This window comes from Onychomys torridus, chromosome 15 (genome assembly GCF_903995425.1).
Source record: "Onychomys torridus chromosome 15, mOncTor1.1, whole genome shotgun sequence".
In the NCBI taxonomy this organism is placed as follows: Eukaryota; Metazoa; Chordata; class Mammalia; order Rodentia; family Cricetidae; genus Onychomys; species Onychomys torridus.
Window position 1 is genome coordinate 77,760,148 of NC_050457.1, and position 25,489 is coordinate 77,785,636.

A 25,489-nucleotide genomic window follows, 5' to 3' on the forward strand; every position below is an offset into this window, starting at 1 on the left:
TCTCTGGATGAAAAGAGTCCTCTGCCATGCCTTCCTCACTCTTCACAGGCAGTGTGAGTGTGGGGTGTCCTGTGAGCATGTGAGGGTCCCAACCCTCAATGAGAACAGAGGAGGGCCCAGCCCCAGCCCTCAGCTCCAACCTTTCTACTTTTACATGTATTCCCTTCTGCTGTCCTAAAATGTAAATCCAAAACACTCTCTGAAGAAAAAGGCACACAATGTTACATTAAATACATGGAAACATGAGGTTTATTTTACACAAGTTTTGCAAATTTAGTACAAACCACAGAATGAGAAATGCATTTGGATTCTCTGTTAAAACAGAGCAACAAGCAAACAGCACAGAAAGCTTCATTGTATATCTGTTTAAAGCTCATTGGGCCAATCTAGATCTTGAGGACTTTTTTTCTAGTAGAAACTGCAGATGTAAAGGATACTTTGTATTTATTCCTTCTTAGCCCATCTCTCATTATATTTGATTATGATTTTTTATCCGTATGGGCAAAAGCTAAATATCACAAGAAGTATGAGCCTGTAGTTAGTGTAGATGGTGAAATCTTAAAGAATGAGTAACCTCTGTGCACCTCCTATGCAAGTTGACTGGGGATTTGTGATGAATGAGCAACAAAGGTGCAGTGTGGGAGATTTGAGCTTCCTTGGACAGTGTTGGCACGAGGTATCCAAGCTTGGATACAATGTGATGTGGCATCCCCCCAACACACAAAACCTGCAGACCTGACATCCAAGTGCAGAACTCAGTGACCACAAAGCCTGACTTGCACTGAAGCCCAGGTCCCAGTTGAGCTGCTCACACTCCACATTTGGTAACTTATCCCAGCAGCAGTCCAGATGAAGTACATCTGAAAGGTTCAGAGTGTGTGAGCAGAGAAATCTGGGCTTGGGGGGAAGGGGGACACAGCTCTTCTTTTGTTATGTAGCAAGGGGATGGGGATCTAGCGAAAATTAGTAAATATGTAATAATGCATTTTATTTTATTTTAGAGGGATCTCGTGTAGGCTTGAACTGCTGATCTCTTGAATGCTGGAATATACATCACCATGCCTAAATATGTCTCTAAATTCCCTCTTCTTGGCCTCTTTTCCCAGGTTTCTTCCACTGGCTCCAGGATGCTTGGGAAATGTTGTATACATTGGAGCATAACAGTCTATTGTGTTCTCTGCTCCTTGTGTAAGAAGCATATTGGATGCTGAGTCTGTGTCAGGATAGGAACACAGCTAATCACATTCAGAGAGAAATACTAGAAATTCAGACACTTGAGTGGTTTGAGCATATCCTGTCCTTGGGAGCTGGGCATTGGTTAGAACAGGAAGTGATGAGGAAGACTCAAACTCTACCTGTTGTTATTCATTAATAACCACAGGGTAAGCTATGCTAGGCAGAAATGTGTAAAGTGGGACTAAGACCATTTAAGTAAAGGAGGGAGACAGGTGGCTGGGCACAGGGTGCAGAGCTGGGACACTGTCCTGACTTCAGGCTTCAGGTAATGGAGAAGCTGGAGTGAAGGTATGAGCATGCCTCTCATCTCCTGTCTTGCCCTTTGAAAAGCCTCTGTGGACTGAGGGACAGAGCAAACACAAGTCCCGAGGCTCTCATAGTGGGTAATCTCAGTTCTAGATCTTCAGTCATATCCCTGTCCCACAGTGAGTCCTTTTGCGAGCCAGACAGCTCAAAAGCTGGGCAGAGGACCTGGTCCTGCCCACCCAACCTGATTCTAACAAGGTGATAGGTATTTTCCAGATAGCTTCTTCACTAAGCCAATAGCTGAGTAATGGTATTCTGGAGCCATAGGTAAAGGAAAGAAAGTCTGTATTGAAGAGAATACCTAGTAGAATTAGCCATGAGCTCCAGCAAGCATTCTTAAGACCTCAAGGGATAACGTCAGAGGTGGATGATCATCACCAAGGAAGACTAGCTTTACCATACAGGTGAGCAGAGCACAGCAGGTTTTTTCCTGTTCAGTGGACCCTGTGCTAATAGAGCAGGACTTCTGGTCAGAGCCCTTCCCTGGAACACTCACCTACACCATCAGCCATAAGTCATTTTGCCAATGGTTTGTGGTAATCCATCCTTTCTGGTTTTTTATTTGATATGCATATTTCCTACAACCAGAGTGCATTGCCTTTACAATTCAAAACAAATACTAGCTACCTTCCTGTCCCTAAGTCTCCCTGGGCTATGAACTGTTACCCTTACCTGAAAGCCCTATAAACAACAACTAGGCATGATGCCTCCTCGTCAGTGTGGCTCACCCTTTTCTGTATGTTGTGCTTCTCTGGTTCCTGGCCTGGACACTATAACCTCTACCATGTGATATGTGCAGGGACACAGGTACATAAACCATTCTCAGAAATCCACAGAAAACACCAAATGGGATGGGATGTTTCCCCGATGACCACTATGCAAAGTGTGGCTTCAGATCTGACTCAGAGCCTCAGAACTTCTGCTGCATACAGGCAGGAGATGTAGCAAGATTGGGCACCAGGGGCACATCACTTTGACACATCAGTTGGGGGTTACCCAGCATAGAATACTATTGGCTACTTTTGTAAACACTTTAATTTCTCAAAGAGAAATGCTTTCCACTTGAACAGACTTAGGTTTATGCATGAGAATCTTCTAATGCTCTATATGATTCAGGATGCTTTACTTCTCAAGGGAATCAGCCTCACTCTTGAGTTCTGTAAAGAGAATCACTAGAAGAATCTCTGATCATATCCTATCATCCAAAGACTGAGATTTCCACCAGAGCAGCAGCTCTAGGGTAGGAAAATCCCATCGGAGCATTTGGGTGGGATCACAGTTATAGAGGCACTCTTAGGAAATATCCTGGGCATAGCCACTTGTCCAGGAGCAGCCCATGATTGTGAGTCCAGGGGCTCACGCTTAACAATGGGAGCCCTGCAGTCTTGACCCAAAGAGGGGTGCTGGCTTTCACTGTGGCCCCGCATGAAGAGGTGGTGAGGAGGCTCTGGATCCAGGCAAGTGCAATGTGCAGGAAGAAAAGGAGCCTGCTCCCTGCAGGATCCAATAGTGTCTCTGCTGTGGGGATTAGTTTCCAGCATACCATGCCCAAGGTGTGGGGTACAGACCTGATGCCTATAGTCAGGCTCTGTTTTTAGGTGCATCCTGGCAGGGAAAGTGACCAGATGTCTCCTGGCCATGTCGCTGGCTCCCAGCCACACCCGGCTAGTTGTGCCGGCATCAACTATATCCTGGGACCCTGATTCATTTTCCATCTTGATCGGTACTTCCAGTGACAATACTGGATTACATGGAGTGTCTATTGTCACTGGCAGACTGGGCAATTTTGCATCCTCTGTAGAAAAGCCCCTGGCTGTGAAGCGCTGCATTCCAGGCAGAGGGATCCTGGATCCCAGACTGCCCTGGGAGATATGACAGGTGGAAGGATGTACCTGGTCCTGGGGGATATCTTGCAACGGTCTGTTCATTTGGCTGCAGTAGGCACCAGTGGGATGGTCTGGTGAATCTTTGAAAGAAGCCATATTGCCGGCACTGAACATGCCCTGACTTCCAGGGTAAGGCATACAGGAACCATGGGGCATTGGACATGTGGATGGCTCATTCTTACTAGGCTGCCGAGTCAGCTTGGTAGTGACTTCCTGACTTCTCTGTTCTGTGTTCCAGTTCAGGTGCCTCAAGTGTACTGGTGTTTCCAAGCCATAATTGTACTTGTGCATCTCCCTGTGCCCCCGGGTACCAGTGGACCTCCTTGGTGCATACTTCTGGTCCTCTTCTTCTCTGTCCCTTCAGAGAAAAGATAGCCATTGGACATAACAACAGAAGTGATATTCTTACCTTCTTAGTGGTCTCGGCCTTTCTATGAGAGGGTAGCAATTTAGTATGTAACCAATTAAATCCCAAGGGCAGCTTCAAGTCTTCCCAGACCACATTGTCTTTTTCAGCCACCTATTGTCAATCCAAGGGAACAGTGAGGAGACTTCCTTGTTCTAACTTGCCTGTCTTGGCCCCTAAGTTCCCAGGCAGCATGCTGCTTTCCTTGCTCCAGGGAAGCACTACTGGGCATGGGTGAGTATCCTCCATCAGCCATATAATCACGACTAATATAATACTGTAAGGACCACCAAATTAAAAGAACAGTCCTGTGGTTGACCCCAGGACACTTTGTGGCTTCAGGACTAGCACCTATGTGATGAGAGATAAGGAGGGTTCTACCTAGTAGCTAGTTTGATAGAGACCACTGGTTAGGATATGAGTGAGAGAAGGGCTGTGACCTGAAAGGATTCTGAGCCAAACATGCTCCTCCCTGACTCCTTGCTGCAAAGGCTGAGAGGATGTCTATAGGCATACAGGTGCCAGGGCAACTATTTCTTACCCATGCCTATCCCATCCTTTCATTCTGACAACCACAGGGACTTAACCAGGGGCTGGGACTGTGCAGCCTGGTACCACTTACCCTGAAGCCCCCTTGGGGTCCGGGAGGAGATCAGGACCACCCCTGAGGCACAGACATGAAGGCCTAGCTAGGGCCCGGGCCCAGTGGCTCCTATTTGTTTGTTCCCTGAACAGTGAAATGCCATTTTCTCCATTACTCCTTCCTGTTAGAATTTAGAGACGAGAGAGATGTCACAATAAGGGCTAATGGGAAGGGTTTTTTCTCAGCAGTGACCAGGACCAGAGTGACAGCAGCAGGCAATTATCTCAGTGGTACTCCCTGCTGGCCCTGGCATCTCTGGGGAACACACAGAGTTCTATAGGCATGGGGAACTCTCTCAGGGACAAAAATACCTTGCCACAGGGAAAAGATGAAAAAATGAAGTTTTAGAAGTACCTGCTAAGTAATTGTGTTTGGGATGCAATTCTGATTCACACAGACTTGTAACAGCTTTTGCCCTGTGAAGACCAGATAACAGCATTAATGTATGCTAACAATATGACAATGAAAGGGATTAACAACACAGATATTACTGCTTTCTCAAAAGAAGATAGAAATAACTTACACCTTTTAATCTTTATATTTCAGAGATTAATATAAATATTAATTATATAATATAATATAATTAATTACTTTAGGAGGTAGATGGCACATAGGTGGCTTTAGAGATTGCACCTTCTTCCCCTCCAGAAGGCAAATACAATTGACTCCTGTGATTCAAGGAAATTATGTTCTATACCATCATTATAACAATGAACTAGTGATCACAAAGCCACTATCCCAAGGGTAAATATGGGGGTGTAGGGTTGGGGTGAGAGTTATAATAGGCACTTGGAAGCTGTTTTTATTAAAAACCAAATTCCTCACTTGGGCTCAAAAATTATGTAAAAGCAGGATGAAAGTTTGGCATCTGTGTCCTTTACTTTAGGTCACCTGCTTACCTTTTTATATAGGTACACTAATCATTCATGGAGAATCTATCTAGAAACTAGGGCTACCTATCCTATCTGTCTCAGTTCAGGTTATTATTGCTGTGATGAAGTATCACGACTAAAAGCAACTTGGGGAGAAAAGGGTTTATTTCACTTGCAGTTCCATTTAATAGTTCATCATCAAAAGCTGTGAGGGCAGGGACTCAAGCAGGGCAGGAACTTCTAAGCAGGAACTGATGCAGAAGCCATAAAGGATTTTGTTTACTGGCTTGCTCATTTGGCTTGCTCATTCTGTTTTCTTATAGAACCCAAGGCTCAACCACCAGCCCAGGGATGGCACCACCCACAATAGGCTGGGCCCTCCCCCATCAATCACTAATTAAGAAAAGGCCCTACAGTTGGATCTTATGAAAGTATTTTCTCCATTGAGGTTCCCTCCTTTTCAGATAACATTAGCTTGTGGTTGACATAAAACCATCCAACACACTACCTCATTCATCTTCAAGGCTTAAGACACAAAGATAAAAATAATGGAGGCATCTTATTGTCAGCTTTTTACTGCATCCTGTTTCATATTCTCGAAGGGTGACTAAAGGTCTTAGTCATTTTCCCAAACCTTCAGACACCTTAGATTTCAGCAACAGGAGGGCCTCATAAGACAGACTGTCCATGATGGTAGGGCTGCAGCTTGAAGAAACACTAACCATCTCCTGAGACCCAGTTTATCTCCTCAAGCAATAAAGACTTCTTCAGACCACTTTACAAAACCAGAACTGAAACAATGATTAATAAGATCACCAGGCCTTGACTGGAACTGCTTAATTAAGCATACCTATTACTCTTACCCCAATTCTGCCTCTATTCTAGCCAGATGTTCATGTAAATGCTCCAAAGATGGGGCCCTTTCATATGCTCCTGTCTCCAAAGTACTACCATCGATGTCTCCCTTCTCCATTTTCATCACTACTGGTCTCTTTAGTGGACATATTTGGATGGGTGACCAAGCTGGCCTGCTAGGACTACTGGAGTCATGAATTTTCCCCTTAAATTTTAAAATTAGAATAATTTTGAGTCATCCTGATAGAGATCCATTTTGCTTTTGGGAGGAGAAATTTAGGTGGTTTACCTGATGATGCCTCTCTACTGAGTGCCAGCGCTGGACTTCAAACTCTATCTACTGAACTCACCCCACAGTGCTCTGTGCTCTTTGTTCCTGGGGTCTGTAAGGAGCTGAGACTGAAAGAGAAGGAAACCTGGCCTGCTGGGGCACTGCTGGGAATGTGTACTCCCTGAGAATCCTATTTTTCCCACTGTGTATCTATGGATAATGACAAAACTGTGGCAAGGGTTGATTTGGGGATTTGAAATAAATTTTAGCAGGTAAGTAAAAGAACATAGCAGGTTGAACAACAAAGAGGAACAGCCAACACAACCCTTGCTGTGAGGGACAGCAGCTGCTCCTGCAATAACCAATGGCTGCTCTCAGAGCCAGCACTTGGGGCCTGGCACCACCATCTCTGCCCCTGCAGAGAATGAATTGTGATGTGCTTGCTGAAAGCAGTTCTGAATTTAGGTCAAAGCAGAGGGGGCAAGAGTCCTGAACACCAGGTTCTCCATAAGAGTCTGAATATTTTACACAGTAAGGCACCTACTTAAAGGGCTACTGTCTTCAGAAACCCTACAAATCCATCTAGGTGTCTCCCTGAAGAGGGTGGGCTATGTACCCAATCTTGTGCCCATCATACCTAGAAAACAGAGTGAAATGGCACCAGAAATTGCATTTTCCTACTTGGGTTCCAGAATGCACACAGGTCTAGCTTTGAGCACAGCATTAGTGTTCCCAGAGCTTTGTTTTGGGACTAGAAAAGCATTCGGGAAAGAGAAAGTTTGTGGAAATCTCTGATGAAAACAAGTCAAATTATGCTTTAAAAACAGGAAACTCAAACAGTGAACAAAGGCAGAGTACCCCTTTAGATTAATACACACTGATCTTTCCTCCCGACCCTGCACAGGTGGGGCCTACCCCTGCAAACTACTGGGCTCTGCAGACCACTGGGCTCTGGCTGGCTAGGTCATGGCATTCAAGTATTTTCCCCATTGGCCTTGCTTTTCTTCCCTTATATTTTATATGCTATTTCTTTAATTTAAAAAAATGAGGAAGGTGGGGCAGTGGTGGCGCATGCCTTTAATCCCAGCACTTGGGAGGCAGAGGCAGGAGGATCTTTGTGAGTTTGGGGCCAACCTGGGCTAAAGAGTGAGTTCCAGGAAAGGTGCAAAGCTACACAGAGAAACCCTGTCTCCAAAAACAAAAACAAACAAACAAACAAAAAATGAGGAAGTACACAAACTTATTTCTAGAATGTTCTAGAAGTCTGATGTTATCAGTTTGCCGGCTCAGGTTGGGAACCTCCTAGGCTATCTTCAGTCTCAGTTTCATCCCTGGAGGCTAGTTCCATATGCCCTGCACCCAGGAGACAATGGGGGTGCAACTCTGGCTTCAGTATTAGATAGGCACTGGACAAAAGTAAGAATAACAAATCTAGGAAATCAAAGCACAGAAAGGAAAACTTTATGTGACTGTTGTTGTGCATGTATCATTTACAGAAGGTAGAGATGAGGGCCTGGAGAGATGGCTCAGAGGTTAAGAGAACTGACTGCTCTTCCAGAGGTCATGAGTTCAATTCCCAGCACCCATGTGGTGGCTCACAACCATCTGTAATGTCTGTAATGAGATCTGGCGCCCTCTTCTGTATACACAATAAATAAATAAATAAATAAATAAATAACTAAATAAATAACTAAATAAATAAATAAATAAATGCCCGTGTAGTGGTGGTGCGCTCAAAAAACAAAACAAACAAACAAAAAACAAAACAGAAGGTGGAAATGAGTTACAGATGCAGATACAGGTGGCAGGGTGAAGCCAAATCCAACAGGAGAGAGGCAGGCTTCAGGTGCTTGTCTTCAATGCAGCCACTGGCATTGTCTGGTAAACAAACCAGGCTCTCCCCACTGGCTCTCACAAGAGTATAGACACTCACAGAATGTCTAGGCACTACATCCCACCATCTAGAATACAGCAGGTAACTAGGGCTAAGCTGCAAGACCTGGTGACTGTGAAGTTGCCACAACGATGAGGCAAGTAGGTCAAACAAGCTGACAGTGAAGGTCAAATGGCGGTATGCAATGTGGAGTCCTTGAGCCTTCCAGGATGGGTACTCGGGGCCAGTCCAGGTTCAAATTTGAAGAACAAGATTTAATGCTGATGAAAGAAGAAAAGCAGAGTTGGAGCTCGCTGACTCTGGACTGACAGCTCGGGAACCTGCATGGGACCAAACTAGGCCCGCTGAATGTTGGTGACAGTTGTGTGGCTTGATCTGTTTGTGGGGTCCCTGGCAGCAGGACCACGACTTATCTCAAGTGCATGAACTGACTTTGGATCCCATTCCCTGTGGTGGGATACCTTGCTCAGCCTTGATACAATGGGGAGGGGCTAGGCTCTCCTTCAACTTGGTATCCCAGACTTTGTTGACTACTATGGGAGACCTTACCCACTCTGAGGAGTGGATGCGGGCAGAGTGGGAGGGAGGTGAGGAGGCGGGAGAAAGGGAGGGAGGGGGAACTGGGGTTGGTATGTAAAATGGAAAAAAATTTTAATAAACATTTAATAATAAAAAAGAAAAAAACAAAAACAAAAGAAGAAGAAGAAAAAGAAGAAGAAGAAGAAGAAGAAGAAGAAGAAGAAGAAGAAGAAGAAGAAGAAGAAGAAGAAGGAGAAAAGCAGGTAGGACCAAAAGACAAACTAGAAAGCAGAGAGTGCTTCACATATCTATATAAGCAAGCAACAGAGACCACCACTGAAAATAGCAGGACTAGCTTGCCACTGGTGATGGCATTCCTAAAGGTAGATGGCTCAGCTAAGGTATGTGACTCCTGCATTCCACCTGTATTTCTGAGTCTGTTGTGAATGTCCTTTGTCACTGTATATATCCATTGGAAAAAGTTGTCGTGGTTGGGAAATATACAGAAAGCGTGATCCAGGAGTGTGGTGGTTTGAGTGTAATTGGCCCCCATAATCTTATGGGGAGTGGCACTATTAGGAGGTGTGGCTTTGTTGAATGGGTATGGGCTTGTTGGATGAAGTGTGTTACTGTGGGGGTGGACTTTGAGGTTTCTTATGCTCAGGATACCACCCACTGAGTCAGTTGATTTCCTGTTGCCAGAAAGATGTAGGATTCTCAGCTCCAGCACATCTGCCTACATGCAGTCAGGCTCCCCATCATGATGATAATGGACTGAACCTCTGAAACTATAATGAGCCACCCCAATTAAATGTTTTCTTTATAAGAGTTGTCGTGGTCATGGTGTCTCTTCACAGCAATAGAAACCCAAGACAAGGAGCAAGATGAACAGACCTAGGCACCCAGCTAAGGAAGAAAGGCAGAAACAAAGGGGGCCAGATTTTCACCATTGGCTGAAACATTTGTTAACTGCATCTTTTAAGTGTGCATACTGTAGATGGTGGTGAGCTCTGTGTCTGTGCAGACTTGACAAATTACTCCTGAGGGCCGGTTAACAGACCTGTATTCATGTGCTGAATTGGTAACCTGCTGAGGTTTTCTTCCCACCTGGTGTTTATTGTCCTGCAAAATGGGAAGGCAACAGACACTTAGGTCAAACAAAGGGACTTCTCCAAGAGCTATTACAGGGAACCAAGGCCATGGGCTAGGACTAGGCCACAGAGTGGTCACTCAGCCTTGGCTGCAGCAGAGAGGCCACAAAGGATGAGAGAAGGGATCTGGTGCAGCAGAGCAAACAGGATCCCTTCCTTTTCAGCCAATACCCCAAGAGAGATCACAGAGTAGCTCATGGATGAGGAAGGGCTCATTAGTGGCACTGTCCCAGGATGCTTGTTTGTTGCATGACATCCTCAGGTCAGGATGGGGAGGTCAGTAGAATGGGCAGTGCCTCCTGAAATAAGGCATTTAACTGCCCTCATAGAGGCTGTACTGTGGAGGAAATGAGATTGATGAGGAAATGGTGGTCCCAGAGGCCTCCTCCCCAGCAATATTCCAGCAACCAAGGCCATAGAAGAGCTCACAACTGCCTCTATGAGAAGAGCACCATGGCTCAGGTTAGGGTCAGGGTCAGGGTTACAGCTGAAACTCCTGGTTCAATTTTAAATAAATGGAGAGCCCATCTCAGCTTTCACTATTGATTCCAAGCCTTGCTGTCTTGGCTAATGCAGCCATAGCCTGAGACCCAACTATGCTCTTTCAGGGGATGATGGGCAGCTTGGTTCTGCTTTAGTCACTGAAGTGTCTGGGAAATTAGGGTTGTTTTGACTACTACTATTATAGTAGAACAGGAGAAAGTGTTGCCTACCATCTAGTGGAAAATTGTTGTGTACAGCTTCCTCCTAGATTAGAACTTTTCATCTCAGAGGGAAATGCCTTAAGACATAGGATGTAAAAGAAATAGTTAATGTCAGGATGTTTACAGGGAAGTGAAACAAAGCAACAGAATGTCTTAAGGAAGGCAAAGCATTCAATCCTGCATGGAAGATCATTAAGACAGGAAGTAAATAACTCAAAATAGCTTCAGGAAGTCCCTGAAACTGAATAGATTCACTAGGCATCTCCCAAGAGTGTATAAGCAGCAAAAACTGCTGAGAGTCTCACAAGTCAAACTGCCTAGAAGACCCTCAGAGGGGCTGAGGTACCTAGAAAAGGTTAAGACCAATAGAACCACCAGGAAAGGCCACTCTCCAAACTATTGAGCTGCCTGAAGGATAGGCAGTGTGCTCCAAATTTCCAGCTTTTGTGATCTGTCACTCATGCTGGAGTGGGCTTTAGTGATGTAGCTGTCTTTGGGTCATTTCTGTTCCTGTAAGTAACCTCTCATCCACATTCCTATAAGTAACCCTAATAAAAGTCATTATTTTATCAAGTTGGACTTTGTGATATCCATGCTTTAATCTGTCTTTGAAAGTACCAAGCAGACTCCATAACAGTCTGCTCAGTCTTCTCAGAGATCAGGCCTCAATTTCAGTTCCCTGAGATTTGAACAAGCAGTTTCTGGGAGGGCCATGAACAAACCTTTCTGCATGTGTTCTGACTGATCAAGGTTCAGCCAATTGTTTACTGTCTGAGACCCCTCACCAACTTAGAGCTACTGTGCATGAGTCAATGTGAGAGTCCAGGCCACTGAGCCAGTCCCCACAGTCAGTACGTGCTAGGCCAGCCAGCCTTCATGGCAGCTCAAGGACAAAGCCTGGGACTTGTCCAGGCCTGCCCAAAAATGGATCACTGTAACCACCAACTAACCCTAGCCAATTAAAAATTATTAACATGTTTGCCACTCACATTAACCAGTCCTGAGTCTGTTCCTATGTAGTCTGTAGACCCCAAGCCTCCTTTGTTTTAAAAACCCTGCCCCATTGCTACTCAGGGACTCTTCTGCTCTGGTGCTGCATCAGACCAGAGGAGAGTCCTGAGTTAACTCACAATACAAAGATTCTTTGCTTTTGCATCAGATTCAGTCTCTTGGTGGTCTTTGGGGGGTCTCTGGGTACAAAATCTTCAGTTCAGTATCTCGGGTGAGTAGACATTTGTTCATGTCTCTCCAGGAATAATGTCACACAACAGAAGCCAAATTCAGAACTGAGGCATCCCTATCTCCCAACTCCCTCTGACCTCATACTCCCATGTCACTATACCAGGTAGAAAATAGCTTTATATGCATAGCATTTTAAATCTCTCCTGGAAATGGATCCATGAATCAATCACAGATATGGCCCAGAAAACTAGGAATGTTTTCTACTCTTGAAAGTTGAGACAATGCCATAGGACTGGCCAGATGAGGGCCTAGAGAGCTGGCACAGTCCTGACACTAACCTTCGATATGCCTGTGCTTGCTAAATATCTATCTGTGTTGTGCCCAAAACCAACATACTGAGGAGGAGGCAGGGCCTGTAGAGTGACAGGCCCACTTTGGCCTCTCTCTGGGGGCTTGCTTACTCTGAGCCTAGAAGTTAAGGGCAGCTTTAGTGTAGCTGCAATGAAAGTATGTGATACTACAGTTTGCACCAATTTTGAAAAGATACTTTTCCCTAAGAGTAGTCAGGTGCATTGTGTAAGGGTTTTAAAATGTCAGACTTCATGTTTTTTATTTGCTCAGAAAAATTAAATAGAAATTATAACATGTAGGACATTTTGCTATCATAATTTAATGTTGTAATGTGATAATGCTCACCTTGAGTCCACTGTAACCACAAAGTCTGTCCTGTGCTTTGCCCTCAAGAATGCACCTTTCATTTTCATCTCAGCCACAGAAGGTAGGACTGGCACCACAATGCAAAACAATGAGAGTCGAGGAGGAAGGGCTGTTCCGGATGGTGCCTTCTTCTTCTGTCCAAACAGGAATTTTAATTTTCCTTGGAACTGCATAGTCTGGTGTTTTAAAGACAGAAGGTCAGCTGTTCACAGGTTGTGAGGGTGACTCTGTAGCAATACCATCATTCTCACACTTTAGGAAACCCTGCTTCCCCTACCTTAGTGACTCTCAGCCTCCTAGGGACTAGCTCTGCCCTAGGGCTACAGTTCCTTCACTGGCAGTCCGGAGACCATTTATGGATAGCATAATCTCATACACACATGTTGACACCTCCCCCTGCCCCCATGTGTGCATATATAGAAAGATATAAGTATACATCTACTAGAGTCGTCATAGACCTATACCCAGCCATCAGCCATCTTTTGTAGGAGTTCCTTGAGAGCTGATCTAGCTTTAACTTTCCATTTCCAAATTAGTATTTCTCACTTTTAATGATAAGACAGGACAGATTAATTTTATTAATCTAGAATATACAGGGGCCAGGCAATGGTGGCACACGCCTTTAATCCCAGCACTCGGGAGGCAGAGGCAGACGGATCTCTGTGAGTTTGAGGCCAGTCTGGTCTACAGAGTGAGTTCCAAGAAAGGCACAAAGCTACACAGAGAAACCCTGTCTCGAAAAACAAGACATATATATATATATATATATATATATATATATATATATATATTCATATAGAGAAGCCTGCTATATCATTGAATTAGTTCCCAAGTTCCTTCAAGGTTCTCCTCAAGGTTCAGATGACCTAGCAGCATGGACCCATACCCTATGGTATGAAGTACCTATGGATTAACCCAGTGTCAGTGGTTCTTTGTGAATTGGTATGAGATAATAGATTTGAATGGAGGCATAAATCACACCTTTTTCTTTTTTAGCTATATTTTTAACTTATTATTTGAAAATTTAATACATATATAAAACGTATTTTGATGATATCCACCCTGAATCTCCCTGTTAACTCCTATGGGCAGGCCCACATGCAGGGAGATTCAGGGTGGATATCATCAAAATACGTTTTATATATGTATTAAATTCCCAAATAATAAGTTAAAATATAGCTAGAAAAGTACATGGTGGGTGGAGGGAGGGAAAGTTTCTAAGTAACACAAGCTGTGATCTTCTATCCTGTGTCTTTTTTCAGCTCACTACACCTTGTGGATAGCTCACAGAGCCATGGACAAAGAGCTGGGTAAAGCTGGTATGAATTGGAAAAATCTTCACAAATCATGATAGAACAAGAGGGTTTACTGAGGCTCTAGGCAGAACCCATACAGATTTCCTTAGGGTTCTTTCTCAGGTGGGAAGTAAGTCTGCTAGGAATTGTCAGCTCAGCCTTTGGTGGATGCTCTGTAAGGATCTGCAGACCCCAGGGCTTGACTTCTGGGGCTCCATAGTCCAGGTGAGGGAGATAACCCCTGCTTCTGGAAAGTCAGTCCAGTTGGAGGAGATGGGACCTTCCCATGATCCTTAGTCCAGGTTGTGGAGATGGGAATCCCTTGAGAACCTTTGTCTAGGTTAGATATATGGGGCATATATGCCAGGTTTGTTCTAGGTGGACCAGAAGGACTGCAGTGGCCACAGGACCTTATGGTCCTGGGTCCACAAATCAATCTAGGAAGTTGAGCTCATTAGGAAGCTGACCAGTGGGAGCTGAGGTCAGCCAGAGGACTCAGAGATGAATACTTGCTTAGACAAGGTAGGGTGTCCAGGACTCTCAGACAGCTGTGACTGACTGGAGAAGGAGGGTACAGGGACCAGGGGCCAAGGTTCTAAAAGGGCAAATGCAGTGTGGCTTGGCAAGGTTGGCAGGTTCCAGAGTCCTTGCTCTGCTAAGTCCTAAGAGGATAACCTCCTCTTCTTTCCATATGGAGGTGGAAGAAGAAATGGTCAAATGTAAAAAGTGTAAACCTAAAGCTGGAAAGATGGAACTACTGCTCTTGCAGAGGACCTGTGTTCAATTCCTAGTACCCACATGGGTTCAAAATCATCTGTCACTACAATTCCAGGGGATTCAATGTCCTCTTCTGATCTCCATGGGCATGAACCATGCACAAGGTACATACATATATGCAAGCAAAACACTCTCACATAAAATAATAAAATATATAAATCTACTAATAAAAAAATAAAGAAAAAAAGCTGGGCGTTGGTGGCGTACACCTTTAATCCCAGCACTCGGGAGGCAGAGGCAGGCGGATCTCTATGAGTTCGAGGCCAGCCTGGTCTACAAAGAGAGTTCCATGAAAGGCACAAAGCTACACAGAGAAACCCTGCCTCAAAAAAAAAAAAAATTAAGAAAGAAAGAAAGAAAGAAAGAAAGAAAGAAAGAAAGAAAGAGGGAGGGAGGGAGGGAGGGAGGGAGGGAAAGAAAGAAAGAAAGAAAGAAAGAAAGAAAGAAAGAAAGAAAGAAGAGAGAAAGAAAGAAAGAAAGAAAGAATATTACATTTTTAAAATGGTGGAGACCAAGTATTATGTGTGTGTGTGGGCGGGGGGGGGGGGGGGCTGCAACCAAAACTGTGGACTCAGCTATGCCATGGTGCACATGTGGAGATTAGAAGACAACTTCCAGGAGTTGGCTCTCCTCTTCCACTATATGGGTCCTAGAGAGCAAACTCAGGTGATCAGGTTTGACATCAAGCACATTTACCCACTGAGCAATCTCATCAGCCCTACTTTTAATCTTTATTTATTTATTCAGAGACAGGGTCTCATGCATCCCAGGCTGGCCTGTACTTGCTATGTAGCTGGGGATAATTGAACTTCTGATCCCACTACTTCCACCTTCCAACTGCTGGAATTTTAAGTTTGAGCCACCATATACAGTTTATGTGGCACTGGGAATCAAATCCAGGACTTGGTGCATGCGAGGGAAGTACTCTACTTATTTATTACATCTCCAGCCCTAGAACAGACTTTTAAATGAGTTTTAAATAAATGTACAACTAAACTTGAATTGAAAATTGTCAATTTTTAAATATTTCATCTGCTTTTCTCATAGTCCTCCAGGGCCTTATATCATTTCCTCCCCATCTACCTGTCAGTGAGTGCTGTCAAGTCCAGCTCTGACAGCTTACTTACTTAGCGCCTCCACACAGTGTCCACTCTGTCCCCACCTTTTCTTCAGCAGGGTGGAATGTGTCCCACATGGGCCTGGCATCCACCCACTCACCAGAAAGCCGGAGGTGCTGTCCAGCAAGCAACGGACACGACAGATGAAGCAACGTGTCAAGAAGGCTGAGTACTCTGACGGCAAGCCCTTGCCCCGTTCCTGGGCCCTCAGCAACTTCCCGAGGATGGTATTGTCTGATAATTCAAATAATGCAAAATAAAATATGATGATTAGGTTGGGAAACAACAGACCAAAGCTATGAAGATAGTGGATAAGCACACAGGAGAACATGTAAGTAGCTGCCATGAAGCTTGTAACAAACATGCCACTCTGTTTAAAATCTCTCCATGATTCCCCAAGCCTTTGTCACCCCTATGACTCCAAGAGACAATGCTTTGATGGATTTTGCTTTCATTGGTGTTACCCTTCATGACATTGATTTTTAGCACTGATGAATGTGTGACTAAGGTCACTGCTTAGTGTCATTGGAGCTGCATAAATGATACGACATGAAGACACCTTAAGTCTAAGATGAATTATTCTGTTGGATGTTAAGGTTGGGTGGAAATTGTTCTTTGAATTATTTAAAGTTTCTGTAGGAAACCATCATCTGAATGAACTCCTGGATGAAGTCCAGGACCCACATGCATCTGTCTCCTTCAACCCCATGGTTACCTACTACTTACAGAAATATTCTATGCACAGCTCATCTTTACCAGTTGTCTACAATGAATTTGTTGGGGAGTGATTAACAGGTTCTAGTGCACAAAGTATAACTACTACCATGGAAGGATTTGTTTTTGTTTTTCAGTTAAATGTAAGTAGGTCTAAAGAAGCTGCCTAGAAGGTAAGGGGCTTGAGAGAGTTTGTGAAACAAGTGACAAGTTCTTGGGTTCTTAGGGAGTGTTGAAAATACCAAATATGGCAGAGCCTGGAGTTTGGACCTTGGGTATCCTCCAAAGGCCCATGAACTCCAGCCTATGGTGGTGGAACTTATAAGAGGCAGTGAGAGGTGTTAGGGCTTTAGGGCATATTCTTGAGAGGTATTATGGGACCCAGTTACAATTTAAAGTAATATGTTTGGGTGTTAACATGACAAGGGGTAGATTTGTGATTATTAATCTTGATTATCAACTTGATAGGCTCTATAATAGCTCAATAAACAAACCTTTGGACATGTGTGAGGGAGTTTCTAGATTAATTGTAGATCTACCTGAAATGTGGTGACACCATTCCATGACCTGCGATCCTAGGCTGAATGAAAAGGGGAAAAGAGCTGAGTACTAGCATCCATCTCCATTTCCTGACCATGGGTGCAATGTGACCAGCTGCCTCATGCCCTGCAGCCATGGCTTTTCTGTTATGGTGGGCTCTATCTTCCAACAGTGTACAGAAATAAACCTTCCTTCTTTAAGCTGCTTTTGTCAAGTTTTTGTTGCAGCAACAGCTAAAGTAACTAATATGGACCCAATTCCCTTCTTTTTCTTCTTTGAGTTGGATGGCAGATAAGGATATTGTCTCACCAGACACTCATACTATAATGTGCTGCCCCTCGCTAAATGCCTAAAAGCAAAGTATCCACAGTTAATTGATTGAAGCCTTTCAAACTATGAAACAAAACAACCTTTTTCTCTCTATGAGCTGAGTATCTGCCATAGTGAAAAGCAGAAGAGACTGGAGCAAGCACCATGATGCAAAGGTCCCCAGTAGCCACACAGAGCCTAGGATGGACCAACTGCTGGATGGAGGAGTATGGAGAGGAGGGCTCAAGAGAAAGTAGAACCTGAAGGAAATTCCATGTAGATATAGAGGAAAGTGTGGACATCATTGAAATTGGCCTACCTGTGTCGGCATGTGGGGACTGTCCAAACACCACCTGTGGAGGGTCCATGGCCCAGTGCAGCTGTCTGCAGAAGTCCTGTCGGTCATCCACATGGATGTAGTCATAAATGTTTTGGTGCATTACATCAGTCTGAAATACAGAAGCAGTTGCTTTAGCCTCATTCTGAATTTATGTGTTCTGGTGGTTAAGAATCACGTGATCCCCACATCAATCATTCAAAGGCAAGTCACATGTGAAAAAAACAAACAAACAAACAAAAAAAGCTTTGAGAAAAAGACAAACCTTTAATCTTGAGGCTCCAACAACACTTCCTGGAAGGATGTGCCTCCATGGTCATGTCACCCCAGGGCATCTTCACTCTGTGACCCCTAGGAGCTGGCCTGCATGGTGGTATCATTATGCCCTCAAAGCCATGGGCACTCAAGCAGAGTTGTCCCCTTTCCTAATTCAACTCTGGTCCTTCATGCCAATTGTGTCACATACTTCAACCTACCCAGGTCCATGAAATGCCTAGGACCCACCAGGTCATGACCCTCTCTCTGGTCCTCTTTCCTCTAACCTCCTTAAAGAAAATCAGACTTTAGAGGAAGCCAGTTTTTCAGTTATTGGAATTCTCTGGTATCTACAGAAACTTTGATCTACAAAGCTGGCATTAAGGTTTTGACTATGCCATGTACTTGGAGAGGTCTTCTATGACCCTTACCATCCTCATAATGAAGAATTTGGCTTATTTTTTGCACTGGGAACCCAGCCTACTAATGCCATCAGGTCCTGCAGCATCTCTATAGGGCTTATTGGGACACCCCTAAATTATGATTTATGTTACACACACAGGTTGGATCCCATACCAAAAGAACACTGGATTCTTTGGGATCTATCTTTCTGCCCAGTATCACAACTGTAAGACTGGTCTTTGTGTGACAACATCATCTTCATATGGTGGCATTTTATAATGTACCCATCTTTCCTCCTATCTCTGCCTTGTTTTCTCTAAAAATGTCTGTGATACAAAACAGGAGATAATAGTTTTCTCTGGCTTAGATGACTGCAGGAGTGGATGTTTTCATAGGTCCAGGCCACATGTCTCTGAGCAATGCTGTGGGATGGTCTTTCTGTACACTGAGGATATATGTTGCTCTCATTAGTTGATAGAAAAGGCTGACCAATGTCCAGGAAAAATAAGGTACATTCAAACTAAAGACAGGGAGAAGAAGGGTAGACAGACACTGCAAGGTGCCCAAGGAGCAAGATGTGAAAGTACTGTTAAGCCACGGGCCACATAAGGATACATAGATTAATAGAAATGAGTTAACTTAAATGTGAGAGCTAGCTAGTAATAAGCCTGAGCCATTGGCCAAACATTGTAATTAATATAAGCCTCTGGGTACTTATTTGGGAACTGGCTGGTGGAAGAGAACCATCAAATTACAGAGCAGTGTTGTTTGTGGGCCTGCCTGACTTGCACTATCCCATTTAGCCTTCTATGTCTAGTCTCTGAGAAACCTATTCCTTGCCATCTGATAATCCCCTCCTCTCCTAAGAATGTTATTATATTGACACATGCATGTCAATGAAGATTGTAGAATTAGAGTGCCAATGTTCACCCAAAGTGTCTTTGCCTCCACTGTAATCCCACAAATTATATAGTTTGATGCGGAAAAGGCTGATATCTTCATGATGGTAATGAGTCTTCTGGGTATGGTATACCTCACCATGTATTTAGACTAACTTTAGTTTAATTGAAAACACTGTTTTTTCATTTTCTGTGTGGGTGTTCTATAAGTCACTGAATGCATTCATCCTTAGTATTTGGTGTTTTTGTTGTTGTTGTTACCATATTGCAGGCAGTGCTATTTCCTTATGTGGTTTTAACTAGAGAAACTTGTAGTGATACTGTGTCCCCCAATATATTGTGCACCCTAATAAACTTATCTGAGGTCAGAGAACAAAACAGCCAGTAGATAGACATAGAGGCCAGAAAATGGTGGCACACCCACCTTTAATCCTATCACATGAGAGGCAGAGATCCATTCAGATCTCTGTGAGTTCAATGTCACACTGGAAACAGGCAGGCATGGTGACACACAACTTTAATCCCAGGAAGTTATGGCAGGAGGCAGAAAGGTATATAAGTCATGAATACTAGGAACTAGAGGCTTTTAATCTTTTATGCTTTTAGCAGCGGTTTAGCTGAAATCCATCTGGATGAGGACTCAGAGGCTTCCAGTCTGAGGAAATGGGATTGGCTGAGAAGTTGGTGAGGTGAGGTTAGCTGTGGCTTGTTCTGCTTCTCTGATCAGAATTCTTTCAGAATTCACCCCAACATCTGGCTTCATGTTTTTTATTTAATGAAACCTTTTAAGATTCATGTTACAGAAACTGCTGATCTGGACACAGTGGGCTCCCATGATTCTCAGAGTGAGGGTACAAGCAGGTGCTGTAGGATGTATTGTTTTTATCGTTTTGGGGGTGACCCTGAGCTTTATAGATCCATTAGAGAGCATGGTTTCCAGTGTCCACTGGCCTCCCAAGACTCTCATCTATCATCTCTACAAGCCTTAGTTAGTGAAGGGATATATCTAGGTTGATGTGAGCTGTGGGCCTGCAGGTAACCAGGGCAAAGGGCAGACAAGACAATGGAAGAGACAGCAAAGCCAGAAGGGAGGACAAAACAAAGCCATATATTTCTATGACAAAAAAAAAGCATGAAATAGTTTTAGATTTAAGAAACAAATTCCTGTTTTAATAACTAATGCCACAGATGTGGTGGCCCCTTGTCCTTCAAGGTTTCCTAGAGCAGATGCCACAAAGGAAAACCAAGAGAAGTAATGGGGAGAAATGTGAGAAGGGATGAAGAGGACACCAAAACTAGACACTGCTGCCACCAGGGAAGTAGTCTTTACTTCAGCTCCAAGTCACTACCCATGCAATGGGATGTAAAGGCAAGCCTGTCTTTTACAAGCTATGTGTCTGGCAACTGTCATTTTTAATTCTTGGGCAAAGAGTATATGCATTTACTAACTGGACATAGATAGGTGTCCTTGCTCAGACAATAGAGCTGTGATGTTCTGGTTCACTTGGTAACAGCTGCCACAGGTCACTGTGAGGGAAGACACAGTTTCCTGAATGAATAAGCTTCATAGGCCTAAATTTTACAGCTGTGCTGATCTGAAGAAGCTGAACGGGATACTCAGGCAGCCTCAGGAAGGAATTGGCTCTTGACCTTTGTGAAGCATTTGATACAAGATGCTAATGAGAGCACAAAGCTATTGTAATACTTTGTGAAATATTTTGCATAAAGTAAATAACAATGGAAACATTTTCTATGATGAAGGAAAAACTGACTTATACTCCTAACAGTTAAAGAGAAATAGAGGAACTCTAATAAGTAAAATTCCAGCAAGGAAATTCTACCTTGAATATAAGCCATTCTGTACTTCAGCGCCTCTGTCCTCAACACCCAGTTATGTAGTAAGACCATCAGTTGTGGATAAAGGGAAAAAAATCTAGGTGTAGCTAAGGAGTTTATAGCCTACTCACAGAAAAGGATTAAATTAAAGTAATTCTGAACATGTATAAGGTGGCAGGTGTCTCTTTCTAGCTTTGAATCCTACATACACAAGCAAGAGAGACTAGTGGGGACTATTTTAATGTAAGAATCATACTACCATGCCATGTCCTTATCTGCCTCCATGCCCAAATTCTGCACTATCAAGGGTACTGGAAACCTACACAGAGGAACATAAAATCTGTCAAATGGATATTATCTCCATGCTGCAAACAAAGTCAAAGTTGAGAGAGTCTGCTTCAGGAAATGAAATAGCTCAAGCATACTTCAGTCTTCCCTGGGGACTGTTGTCATTTTAGAGAGAGACTGACTCAGTGCTTGTATGTGAGGTCCCCTCAAGACCAGGCTGTCCTGAGCACTGAGATTTAAAACATGCACTGTTACACTTGGGTCTCCTGCTATTTTAAATATGTTTATTTCCTATCTTTTTCAGGTGGGGTCGTTTTTCTTATGTTCTTCTGGTAAGGACTATATTCATTTATTGTCTACTGGCTCATGTTTGCCATCATGGCTTGGCTTCCTGTGTGCTTAGGACTTTGTTGTGAATTCATCTTCAGAGGTGTTGTATGATATTTTGTTTGTGTTCTGACAAATAAAGCTTGCCTGGAGATCAGAGGGCAGAGCTAGCCACTAGTTAACCATAGGGGCCAGGCAGTGGTGGCACACACCTTTAATCCCGGCACTTGGGAAGAGAAGATCAAGAGTTCAATGCCACCCTGGGTTACATGAGATTGAACCATTTTAAAAGAGAAACATAACAAGGTGGTGGCAGTGCAGGCCTTTAGTCCCAGCACTAGCGTGGTAGAGACAGGAATATAAGGTGAGTGGAGACAGGATCTTGCCCTCCCCCATTCAGTCTGAGGATTCATAGAGGTAAGAAGTAGCTGCTTCTCTGTTTCTCTGATCTTTCAGCTTTCCCCCTTGATTCCTGACTCTGGGTTTTTAATTGTTAAGACTAATTGGGTTCACGAATAACAGAGGGGATGTTTTGTGGCATGGCCTGTTGAATGAAGCTGACATACACCCCAACCACACCCTGCCACTGCCAATTTTTACTCACTAGTGAGCCCATATTAGTTTCCAGATTGGAAGCCCTACTGTGTAGTAGTTGTTATGAATGTGCTATGTAGGAAACATAAACAAGCATGTCAGAATTGATTGAATAATAAATTTATGAGCTGTATTGGCTTTGTTGGCTGCTATCTTCCAAATTGTTCCAATTACTCTTGAAAATAGGTAAATGGAAAACATAGGCTCTTTTATTTCTACCTTAATTACTAACACTAATTCTCAGGTCAAACATTATGCATTTACTCAGTAAATGTTTCTATCATCTACCATCTGTCTGTTCAATTGTCTGTCTGTCACCTATTACTAATAAACTCTTAAATCAACATTATACATCATACAGTAAATCTGTTTATCATCTATCTATCTGTCTATCATCTATCTATCTATCTGTCTGTCTGTCTATCTATCTATCTGTATGTATGTATGCATGTATGTGGGCTACAGAGTAGATACAAAAGTGTTAGAGAGGCCACAGAAAAATTCAAGTAGTTTAAAAAGGCCTTACTAGAGGCAGAGGCAAACAACTGATACAGACAGAAAGAAAATTTCTTCAGCGCATAGATAAAATATTTATAACACAACTAAAGAGTTGTTGAAGGTGTATAGGGCCAGGCAGGGTGACAAGACTGAGCTGGACCTAAAAGTTGATTTGAATTGCATAGGAAAAGCAGAGGACCCTGGACAACTTAGAGGTGAGGTACAAGACCAGGTCCATGTGGACAGATGGATGGATGGACAAAGGAAAAGGGATGGGCAGATAGCCAATTTGAATCAGCAGCAAGGGCCAAGTTGAAATGAAGCTCTGAGGATAACTAGGAGTTCTTTGTTAGTCCCTAGGTGCACACACCAGGTAAATGAAGGGTCATCACCTTCATTAGATGTCCTTTTTATGGAGACCAGGTGTATCATTTCCTTTTCTGTTACCATGATAAAACAGCATGACCAAAAGTGACTTATGGAAGAAACACTTTATTTTGGCTTATAATTCAGAGGGATAAGAGTCCTTCATGGCAAGGAGGCATGGCAGCATGTAGTAGGCATAGCAGGAAGCTGATAGATCACATCCTCAACCAAAAATATGAGGCAGAGAGAATCAAACTGGAAGTGTAGTGTAGTGGTTTGAGAGAAAATGGCCCCCAAAAGGGAGTGGCTCTATTAGGAGGTGTGGCCTTATTGAAGTAGGTGTGGCCTTCTTAGAGGAAGTATGCCACTATACAGGCAGGTTTTGAGGTCTCCTTTTGCTCAAGCTCAAGTGTGACACTCAGTCCACTTCCTGTTACCTTCTGATCAAGAGGTAGCCAGCACTGCCTGCCTGCATGCTGCCATGCTCCACATCACATCATGATGATAATGGACTGAGCCTCTAAACTGTAAGCTGCCACCACAATTAAATGTTTTACTTTATAAAAGTTGCTGTGGTCACAGTGTCTCTTCACAGCAACAGAAATCCTAAGGCATGAGGTGAAGCTTATGAACTCTCAAAGCTGCCTCCAGTGACATACTTCCTGTAGCAAGCTTATGTCTCCCATAACCTTCTCTAAGAGCACTGACAAATAGGGACCAGATGTTCAAATATATGAGCCTATAGGTGATATTTCTCATTTAAACCACTACATCAGGTATTGCACCCTTCTTTAGTCTGATGTGTTTAGTTAAGTTCTTGGACCTAGGTTTTCTAATAATGGCTTTTATATACCCATATGTTCATATGTTCCTAGTTTATTTTGATATTTATAGATAGCACATCTTTACACTTAATATTAAGTTATTTACCAGTTCATGCCTTGTGGGTAGGGCTGGCTAAGTGGTGATGTCTACATGCACAGTGAGGAGCACAGATATCCTGCCTTTGCATTTGCTCCCAAAATGAAGCCAAACACTACTTGTAAAATGGAGTCATCCAGAGAGAGGCACAGCCTGAAAGCCATTATTTTTACTACTTCTCTCTTCCTGAGGTCAAATAGGAAACACTTCCTTATTTCTTTCTGTGCCTTGAGTAAAAGATCTTCTTTTACCTGTTTGTTGATAAGTCAGTTTCCAGGGTATGGTATTTGAGGCATCTGGGCCACAGTCCTTTGCCCCATGGTCTAGAATTACATAGCCTGAGGGGCTAAGTCATTGTTCCAATGAAGAATTTGCAAAATTGATAAGGGCATTTCTGGAAGAAATTATGTCTGGAACACACTAAATATCTTGAGTGTAAGATAATGGAGTTATCACATGAGATGGTGCTCTGAATATGAGAAGCTGAAGAGTAGGGTCTCAGCCCCTCAGGGTCTCCAAGCACCACAATGCTCCACTGAAGCTGACATGTTGCCCTAGACAAAGCTGGGTTATGTGATATAAAGAGCTTGATCTTAGGTAGTTTGAAGCTTTGAAGACAATTGACAAAGGTAATTAGAACCCAACATTTAATATATCAAAAGGCTGTTTTCACTTCATTTACCTGATGGAAGCCCAGATAGTCCACAATTGTTGCCGATGCATAAAAGATCATTCCTTCTGCACTCACAACCAGAGCAAAGCCATTGAGAGACTAAGAAGGAAAAACAATTAAATCAAGTTGGCTCACCAAAAAGAGAAAGAGGGGTCTGCATAAATTTCTCAACATTCCTCCTGTTTTGTGTAACCTCTAGAAATGCCCATATCAGCTTTCTATCACCTTTTTGTAACAGCTCCCCATTAACAGGAGACTGAACAAGTTGGCCATGGCTTGTGAGTTTGAAGACATGGATCTCTCTCCAGGGGATGCAATATGCATGTTTAATGAAATAAAAGCAGCATCAGACTGACACAATGAGACATCATCACAGGAAGAAGCAAAATGGGGACATTTCACCTGATTTTTGAGCCGTGTATATACTATTTTGTAATTTTTTCAGCTTTTCTCAGAATTTGTGTACATATTCTCTCCAAATTTTGGTGTCTATTAAAAAAAAGCAATCTGGACCCTTCCCCATCATCTTGACTTACTTATTTATGAGAAGAGCAATATAGTCCTTGAAAGTCTGGTTTACCTTAGAAATCATCTAACTTGGGCACATTTTGGGAGATAATAGGCACAAAGGGCTAGATTTTAATGTTTATCAATGCAACGGTTATTATTATATTCAAGTATTAAACATTTTCTTAAAC

The 25,489-nt window shown here is 43.3% G+C and overlaps 1 protein-coding gene across 1 annotated transcript in view; it reads right to left on the minus strand.

Annotated features, from left to right (window-relative positions):
• Positions 1-2,777: 2,777 nt before the first annotated feature.
• Ahrr (aryl-hydrocarbon receptor repressor) overlaps positions 2,778-25,489 on the minus strand; it is a 100,270-nt gene continuing 77,558 nt past the window's right edge. The window contains exons 5-11 of the mRNA XM_036207435.1: positions 24,801-24,890; positions 17,715-17,844; positions 15,933-16,066; positions 12,622-12,818; positions 4,832-4,893; positions 4,457-4,598; positions 2,778-3,786 (exon numbers count right to left, since the gene is read on the minus strand). Coding sequence (XP_036063328.1) covers positions 2,778-3,786; positions 4,457-4,598; positions 4,832-4,893; positions 12,622-12,818; positions 15,933-16,066; positions 17,715-17,844; positions 24,801-24,890 — 1,764 coding nt within the window. The remainder of the gene's footprint in view (positions 3,787-4,456; positions 4,599-4,831; positions 4,894-12,621; positions 12,819-15,932; positions 16,067-17,714; positions 17,845-24,800; positions 24,891-25,489) is intronic.